General features: G+C 40.7%; 1 protein-coding gene across 4 annotated transcripts in view; it reads left to right on the forward strand.

The window, feature by feature from the left end:
* CPLX1 (complexin 1) overlaps positions 1–6734 on the forward strand; it is a 117072-nt gene extending 110338 nt beyond the window's left edge. For all 4 annotated transcript variants that reach the window (XM_068422330.1, XM_068422327.1, XM_068422328.1 and 1 more), the window contains exon 4: positions 1816–6734. In XM_068422330.1, the coding sequence (XP_068278431.1) occupies positions 1816–2013 (198 nt within the window). In that variant the 3' untranslated portion in view covers positions 2014–6734. The remainder of the gene's footprint in view (positions 1–1815) is intronic.
* Positions 6735–9876: the final 3142 nt, after the last annotated feature.

Consider the following 9876-nt stretch of genomic DNA (forward strand, 5'->3'; position numbering starts at 1 on the left):
GGTATAAAAATTGTAAGACAGATGTCCTTAATGAACATTTTGGCTTGGAAGAATTGATTTGGATAGCTAGGGGTTTTTGAACTTACTGGTTTCAATCTTACATGTTGTCATCCTAAGTCTTAATGATGATGGAGAAAGGAAGAAAAACATTGCCTTTGCTCAGAAATATTTAGGAGTTTATTGTCAAACCCAAGAGCCCTTTGAAATCAGGAAGTCATGACAGCAGAAATGCATTTTTTGCTTTACTGGTAAACAATTTGGTCTATTCTTGATGGAAAAAAATGAGAAGAGAAAATAATGAAAAGAGCATCTACTTCACATCTATTCGGCAGTACCATACTATTGATACTAGAAAATACTGAGTACTTTGTACCAACATGATTCTATGATGTTTTTGAAATCATATCTAGTTTTCTTTTCAAAGTTCTTTTCAAGCTTAGTCATGCAAAATGTTTTGCTGGCCTTTGCTTGGGTTTTGGTTAGTTACCTTATGGTTCTCATGTACTGAGAGCAATCTTAATTCCATTTGGTACTTTAATTAAAATTCAGGCAGAAATGAAGGAATGGCTTTTACAGAGCAATAATTTTGAAGCTAATAGCTGCTACAGCAAACCTGAATGCCTTTCCTCTTCCTTATGAAGGTCAAATGCCTCCCTAATGTAGCTGAAGTGAAATGGTAGTAATTAATAAAGAGGCTTGCAGATATCCTTGTTGCTATAGATTTGCATGTGACAGTTTGAGTTGATATTTTTTTTATCATGTATCACCATAACCTCCAAAATTTTTGTGCAAGCATTTATGGAAATAGCAGCAAAGCCTGAGAATTACTGAAATGTATGAAGGCTGAAGAGTGATGAAGATTGGTGGTGCAGAAATTTTTTTCCTTGGACATGCCTTCAAACTAGCAGTTGGAAAGAAAGTCCTAGTCACTGTGGGAGCTGAGATACTACAGCACTTCTCTCTCTAGTTTGATTCACTCAGGCATATCTTTACTCCTCTACTGAAACTAGCATATTGAATATAAAATCACACAATGAGATTCTGGTTACTCATGTAAAGTCTTAGTGACGTGCCTGTAATTCTCAATGGGAGTAGCACATTTCAGGTATACATTCTACTCACAGGCTTAAGGATGTTTCTCTTCAGACAATATGAGTCAGCTTGACCCCCAGAAGTGCAGAATTCAGCATGCAAATACAGAGTTTCTCATGAAGGTTTATTTTCACTAAGAGGTCTTTCTGTGTGACTTATACCAAGAGAACAGGGATGAAGTTCTTTAGGATATATCTAAAACTGTGTCTTTTTCACTGCAGTCTGCCTGTCTATCCTGTCCTGTTTGTTTCATTTGTTGATAATTTTTTTTCCTGAAGTTTTGCCACATCCGTAAATCTTTACTATAAAATGCTGCAGATGGAATTTCAAAATCATTGTGGATGATGGACTTGAGCATCAGACTTGTTAACAGAAAAAAGGAGGATCAACACCAGTAGAATACCACCCCAAAACTTTACTAACACAGAGCTTGTTTTGTCTTTGCTAGGCTCACAGCTGTATAGTCCCAAATTCTCTCCTGTGCTTGTTTCTGAGTGATATGTGCCTCTGACCATCTTGTCTTGTGAGAGCTGTCCATACACTGGGCTGTGCTTAGGGGAGAGTTGTTAGGATTGATAATTTGGGTGTCTGTGTAAAAGAGCAAAAGTAAGCTATTAACAGTGATTTTCCTATTGCAGAATATGAGGCACCATGTGTGATGGCTGGCTTCATCAGTCATCCTGTTCAGTGAGTGACTGACAATGTGTTATCTCTCCCCTGCAGTATGGGATAAAGAAGAAGGAAGAAAAGGAAGCAGAGGCCCAGGCTGCACTGGAAGCTAATGCTGAAGGAAGTCTGACGCGCCCAAAGAAGGCGATCCCTCCTGGCTGTGGAGATGAAGAGGAGGAGGAAGAAGAGAACATTCTAGACACAGTCATCAAATACCTACCAGGGCCCCTGCAGGACATGTTCAAGAAGTAATAGCTGCAGGCTGTTAGATGGGCATAAACAGTACTGCAAAGGATTTCTCTTTTGCCCAATGGGGATTTACAATCTTGCCATCCTTCACGCAGCCTTCCCCACCTCTGCCCTCTACTGCTCACTAGGAGTCCCTTCACTTCCTGTTGCCTTCAGGCTGCCTCTTTCCGTTCCCTCCACCCCAAGACTCATCCATTCATTTTTTGTACATAGTCACATCCAGTAGATGCCTCTGAATGGATGTAACAATTAAAAAGCTGCAGACTACACAATTTTATTATAAGCCATAGTACTATATATGTTAAATAAGGCAACTGTACATTAAGCATAGAAAAGGAACAACATCACATGCGTTTCCATTCAAAGCAGGAAGGAGTGTTCACTAAATGTGAACAGTGGCCTCTGTAATTTTCTTTCACTCTCTTTTTATTATTATTGATAATAATTATTAGTCATTACCATTAATGTTCTTGTTGATTGGCTCACACTAGCCATTTGTTGTTGAGCACATCTGCCCTTGGAAGGGGTATCTCAGTTCTCCCATGGAAGCAGAGGTTTTCTGTTTTAATTCCACCAGTGGCATAAATAAGAGATCATTTGGAAGGTAAATCACGCATGATTTACACAGCTGACATCACTCAGAACTGTGGAAGAAGTGAGTCATCTGCCCTCAGGAGCTGGTAGAAGTTAAATGCCTCAGAATCTAAATAAGAGTCATGTTACTTTGGGAATTAGCCATACCCTTAACTTGAAAGAGCAGATTTGGTCAGACAGTTGCCATACAGAGAGCTGAAACCACAGGAGAGTGTGTGGTGCTGTGGTAGAGGACATCCCCAACCCCTTTGAAACCAGTGACCAAGTACATAGGCTGCACTGATTAACTAACTTTCCCTTTCTACCCAGTGCCATATTCAGCTGTCCTGTTCCCAGCAGTACTTGCAGGATGGACATTTGGTTTCCAGTGTATTGTTGTGGCTGTGTCCTGCCCACTCCTTCCTGCAGTGTGTGGGAGAGTGTGGTACCCTGAATGTTAGCCATGGCCCTGGAGATCCAGAAATCCTATGCCTGCTATGTATCATGCTAAATTACTGCATTGCCTTGGGGAGGTCACTTATTTTTCTGCCCTACCCAGCTTCTCCAGCTGTAAAAAGTAGGTTTCAGTCTTTACCTACTATAAAGGCATAAAGTGAGGCTGCTTCTCCAGTGCTGTGCAGGAGCTAATTAATATTATAACAGTGTGTGGCATCCCTTGATGCTAGTAGGGTGGGAGGAAATCTCTCACTATTATCTTTGTTGCCTTTCCCAGACACAGGTGCAGAGGGCTTCTCAATACAGCACTGTGGGTACTGAGTAACTGCATAAGATAAGTCAAATTCTACTGGAGATGTTGACTTGTGAGTACAGACACAGACTCACATACATAAACAGACTGATTTTGAACACAGAACCTCATGATCAGGTATCTGGCTTGTCATCTGAAGAGCTGATCCTGGAGTTTTTGCATTTGACTAGGTCTCTGTAGTTGCTGCAGTGAGAGCATCATGTCACCTCAGTTTCAGAGTCTTGTAGGAGGATGAGGGTTTGCCTGACAGAACTAGCATTGTGTGTCCCTGTCATGGGAACAGCAAAAGTTTTCTAAGTACATGGAAGAGATTGGGAAGCAACTACATGCTTTCTACTGACAACAAAAAGGAAAGCAATCTGAGACACTTCATTATGTATCTAAATGAAGCATTTTACTTCAATGGAACTTCTTTGATGCACTAGTTCAGTGGAACTGAGTTTAGGCAAATATCTCAGTACTTTCCTGACTAAGAAATTTTAAAAGGTATTTATAAGCTTTTCAGGTAAGCAGAAGAAATCCACACCATGGCTAAGGCAGCAAGCTTGTGAACTTTGTACCTTTTAGCAGTATCTCTCATAATAGGGAAAATTATTATGAAAAAGAAGAAATATATTTATTTTGCCCTCCTCACCCAATTCCTGTTCAGATATGCTAGTCCTTACTTCTTCAGAAATAACTTCAACCATAAGTTTCTACTGAATCCAAGGTGGAGACTGAGGAAGTTTGACTGATCTACAGGTCAGAACCAGCTGATAAAGTTGCAACTTATTTCAGGCTAGATCTACAAACAAGACATGTTCATTCAAGTACAAGCTGCCAAGGACTTCCCAGAGGAAAGAAAAGACAGCTTTTACTCTTTCAGATAATGTCAGTGTTTTTTTGCCCTAACTTTCATTCAAAGCACAACGAGTGTCTCCCACCTAAGACTTTAATGACCCAGAGCACTCTTTATCTCTGAATCAATGCTTGGGTATAGCATAGCAGTGTTGAGCTATTTATCATTTTCTAGGGTCCTACTCACCCCATGCAAATTCAGCAACTAGTCATTTGAGCCAGTTTAAGTAAACCTCAAAGAACTGAAAACTCTCCTTCTGTCACAAAGGCAGCATCTGGTTTTGATGTTCTACCACAGAGGGAACTAAATCCAACACCCCTGAAAGCTAAAAAGCAGAGGCTGGCTCTTTGCTTCAGCCACTTATTGGTAGTGAAATCTTCTAGCCCAGATCACATTGACACACCGACATCAATACTTTCAAAATGCTCTGACTAATCTCTGTGGCCTGCATCCTCTAATATGTAAGCAGAACCAGCAGAAACATGCCCCTGCTACAAGGAACACATCCATTCATATTTTCTCATGGCCATGTGCTGGAGAACTCTGCAAACAAACAAACAAACAAACAAATAATTAAAGAGGATGAGCTTATTCTGCTTTGCTTTGGCCTTTCTCTACCACTTGCTTGTTGACCTTTCCCTAGCTCCCACCATGGACTCACTTCCTCATTCAGTCAAATACTGTTCCTGTCATAGAGCCAGAATTTTCTGCCTAGTGTCCTCCTTGCAGAATGGTACTGTCAAATGTTTGTTTTCTCAGTCTTCCTGGCAGCTTGATGTGCATGTGTGCGCACATATGTGTGGAAGATGAGGAAAAGGGAGAAGAAAGGGAGAAGAGAGAGAAGGGATGAGTGTTTGGTATTATTTTTCCTAACTATGCCTCAGCATCTGTGCCATTGAATGACTGGTCTAAGTCAGGATCTTGTGTGGCCTGTGCTCAAATTTTGTAAGCAGGTAGTGCTATCCCTGGGTTCAGAGCATGAAAAATACTACTTTTGTGAGCTGACCTCCTGAGCTGTGTGAACATCTGGATCCAAACCCTGAAGAGGGCCATGAGAACTCTGTGCTGAGTTTGTTAAGCCTCATGCCAGGCTCACAGAGCAGGAGGGAAAGGAAAAGTGGTTTATTAAATAATGTTTGCTGAGTCTTTTTCATTGTGGGAACTTCCCAGCCCAGACATGTCATCACTTCTGTACCTCAGCTCTCCACATCCACAGCAGCCCTTCCTCCCTGGACAGCAGAGACTTCAGCCAGGTGTGAACTGGTAGTTCCCATTTCAGTTTTCCTTTTCTTTTAATAAAGAAACATGACAGAAGATCTACCATAGGTACTGGACAGGTTTTACTTGGTTTTTGCCTCACGTAACTTTTGGCAGCTTGCGTGAGTTCTGGACCTCTTCTCAAGTCATTTTGCTGTCCCTGAAGTGCCTAAGCCATCCAGAACAGACTCGAGAGCAGGCACTCTCCCCTCCCTTCTGCCCATCCATTTCCTTTCCCATTCTGAACTGGCAACGTGGAATACAGACACCTTTGGCTCATGTATGGATGTGAGAAGCATTGTCTCAGACCCTTTCCCCATCAGCAGTCAAGCAGGTGTTGAAGCACTTAAACAAGACCAAAGAGAAGCATGGTTCGTTGTTTGGATTCTGAATATCTCTTTGTCTTTCCATGCCATTTTTTTTTATTTACATCACTAGGCAGTTCAATCTCAGGTAAATGAGGTCTTTTTTTTTAACTAGTTTTTATTTACACAGAAAGGTTGGTGGCTAGACACTGCAGCCATTTTCCTTCACAGCTCCAAGACCTTACTGGTTAATAAAAAAAAAGTCAAAGGGCCTCCACGTTTGGAGGGTAAATGATTTAGTTTGCCATTGACCGTGTGAACTCACATTTATCTTTAGAGAAAGCCATATGAAATTAGACTGCAATATTAATTATGAATGCTACTCTTGTGTTTGAAAGAAAAAAAAAAAACAAACAAAAAATAAGATCATGTGCTAAATCACTTTGGAGTTCCTCTGTCTGTGTTTCTAGTACCGTACGTTGGCTTAGGTCCCTCCACTTCGTCAAGAAAGACCATAGCAAATCTGCTGAATACATCTTTTTGGCAAGCTTACTGTGCTAGTATAAGCATAGTTAGAAATTTGCTGTTGTGACCTCAATGTAATGTCTTATGTATCTGAAAGTAGTCTGTATCTGTTCTGAATATATGTTACCAAGATAACTGTTTCTTCATGTGCTCAGTTAGTAAAATGTTTCAGTACTGTCATTAAAAAATTGCTTATTTTCTCTCTTTTTCTCTCTCTCTCACACACACAGAGCAAAATTCAACTTAGCCATGCATTTTGTAGTAGAAATGGTCCCCACCTTTCTTTCAGATGCATGCAGTACTCTCCAAGCAGCTAGAAGATGATTTCAGGTAGAGACTTTGTCAATGTGAGTTTCATTTGTTATTTGCCTGCTGTTTTTCCTGCATGATATAGGTAAACGGTATGATGTTCTTTTAAAATGGAATCACAGCCAATAAAAAACCTAGTGATTTCATACATTTTTTTGCAATGCTTTCCTGTGAAATTCCTACCAGGCTACACTTGGAAATCAAAGTATGAATGCTTGTCACGGTTTAAAGCTGGGCCGGCTATTAAACCTGTGGCAGATGCTCTCTGTTATCCTCCCCCCTCCCCCCAAAGGGAAAGGGAAAGGGAAAAGGGAGAGAGACTTCCGGGTTGGAAAGTTAAAACAGTTTTAATAAACTATAATAATGAAAAAGAGTATAATAACAATAATAGAAATAATCAAATATATACAAATATATATACAAAACCAAGACTGAGCTCCCCTGAAGTCAGCTACGTCACCACCGGCACTGCAGGGCAGGCTCCGGGAAGGCTCAGGCTGGGCCTAGCGACGGTCGAGAGCTGGATTCAGGAACGCACGGATTGGGATCGGGGGCAGCAGGAAAACAGACGGAGTCCTCCTTGGACACCGGCCATAGCAGAAAGAGAGCGAGACCCTCGTGATCCCCCCGCTTTATACTGAGAATGACGTGTATGGGATGGAATACCTTCGTTGGTCAATTTTGGGTCACCTGCCCTGTCCGCTCCCCCCTGCAGCTGCGACCCCCCCTTCGGCTCTTCACTCGTAAGCAGTGAGGAATTCAGCAGTGACCTTGGTTTCTCTAAGAACAAGTACAGCAAGAGCCTTTCTGCACAACATCCCTACCGGTGCCTCAGTGATAACTACAAACTTTGAGCGTTATCAGTCCTGGAAGCAGACACTGTCTGCAAAACATGCAGTTAGTTTCAGAAAGTGCAGTTACTTAGAGGAGACTTAGCTGAAAGTCAAAATCACTGAAAGGAAAATTGGCCTGGTTTAGGCCAAACCAGGACAATGCTGGTATATAAATAGAATGGCAACAGAATTGAGGAGAAACATGGATATTATTTGAATGGGTATTTTAATTTTTTCATTTGTCAAGAACACTGATGAGGTTTGACATCTACAGGTGATTTTAAATAAGTTTTACTATTAGGAATTTGTTTTCTTTAGGAAGAGCAGAACAATATTCCTTTGAAAGAAACATAGGCATCTAACTATAGTGAGAATATGTTTGAACCTTAAAACCAAAAAGGTAAAAAGCTGATTGCAATGACATCAACTATATCTCTGGATCCAGAATTTCTGATATATACAAAACTCTTTGGGTGGCAAGTTGTGTACTGCTAAGCCTCATTTTACTTGTTCATGGACAAATCAGTAGTTGTTACCTTCAGCATAGAAGCATTGGATTATGTTAGAAAAAGAAAGAGAAAGCCATATATGTTATAAGAAATGCTGATACCCTTTCCCCTAGGAAAGCTCTTCCTTGGGACTATTGCATGATGATGTGGGGTTTTTTTAGCTAACAGAAGCAGCCACAGGACTGTCACAGAGAACCAACCCATATTATTTACATCCCATAATACCTTACTCAGACTGTAAGCCCAGCACTGCTAAGGCCAACACATGCTAATGCTACTGCAGCCTGTGAGTTCAAGGACAGGATCTTCATTAACTCCGAGTTCCAGGTGACGTCTGTGTTTGAGGAAGATAACAGGGCAAGAAAGTATTTTTCACTGGTTCCCCTAAGAAACAGCCAGCTCAAGGGAACCAGAATAATCATGTCAGACGAGCGTGGTCAGGGGAGAGGGTTCAGATACCGAAGAAGGAAAGCAGGTGGTTTTGACAGGCTTCATTTTGCAATGGAGGTAAAATTACTCTTTGGAACCAGCTTCTACCTTCTTATTAAAAAGACACAGATGGATAATTCCAGTGGTTAAGCTGTTGCAATCTTAGTTTTCCCACTTTAAAAGTACACTTTGTTAGGTAAAACATTCTGCAGAGGAGAACAAGACAAAAAGAAATCACCAGACACATTATGAGTGGTTCTGGTCAAAAATCACTCCAGTTAGGGAGGTGCATTATTGATCTACTTCTCAGCAGATGGTCTTGGAATGCAATGATTAGCCCTACTGCAAGTCCTCAGCCTTCACTGAGAGAAATGGAGGCACAGACTACTGGCTTGGGGCAGATATTAAACTTCTAAATGAAAAGCTGGGTGCAATGATACTCACCATTGGTTGTCCTGAATAAGTCCATTTTAATGTCTTAATTTCATTTTCTTCCTGAAGTACCACAGACAATCTAGGCCTCCTAAAGCTCTCTTTGAAAATGAAACTTGAATGAAGGCTATTGGACAATGCTGGCACAATGCTGTCCTGTGTATTGGCATCCCAGGAAGTTTGTGGTGAGCATCAATAGCCTCAGTTAAAAAATCTCAACCAAGAGTTTTAATTCTCCCTCTCCAACCATCCCTCCTCTCTTCAGGAAAAACAAGGTTACAACTGCATTGGGATAATCCTTGTTGAAGATAGCTCTGCTACAGCCTGTCTCTGGTGATTTTGCAGATGGTTTGAAATAGGTGCTGAAAGCACAACTGAGAAAGACAAATGGCTGGAGCATGTAACGTCAAACACCCATGCTTTCTTAAGCCTTCAGTATTTAGAGGGAAGCAGAATTCTGCTAGTGCTGTGGGATGGAAACAATTTTTTCGTATGAGATTTGCTTTCCTCCAAAACCTTGTTTTTATACTAGCGGGTCAGATATAGCAGTGTATTTGGCAAGCTCAAGCTGCAGCAGCTAAGGGTGTTTTGAGTCAAAAAAGGACTTCTTTAAAACTTCTATGGTGAATATTTCATCTGTGCTATGAAAGGTTTAGACCACGGCAAGCAACAACTGCCTGACTGAAAACATAGTTCAGTTCTATTTAATTTTTAATAAAAAAGTATTTTAAAATTTATACAAAATGGAACATCATCTTTCCAATTTGTCAGCTACTGGTCAAAGAAGTTAAACCCAAGCAAAAGCCAATCTGCATGAGAAGGGAGAATGTGTACTGAAATGGAATGAAGGTATTAAGACTTCATATTCTGTTTTGATTTTCACTTTGTTGGTGCTGAAAATAGCCAAAGTATATGTACAATCACTTCAAATTGTTATGTAAACCATCATCCTGAAGCCCACGCATGACTGAGATGGGACTCTTTACTATTCCAGTTTCATAGCCTGATAAGCTGTGAATTTTATGCATACCCAATATCTAGCATCTGGCTTTTAAACTTTTGAAAATTAAATACCTTTCCAAGTTTC

The sequence above is a fragment of the Nyctibius grandis genome, chromosome Z, assembly GCF_013368605.1.
Source record: "Nyctibius grandis isolate bNycGra1 chromosome Z, bNycGra1.pri, whole genome shotgun sequence".
NCBI classification, from domain to species: Eukaryota; Metazoa; Chordata; class Aves; order Nyctibiiformes; family Nyctibiidae; genus Nyctibius; species Nyctibius grandis.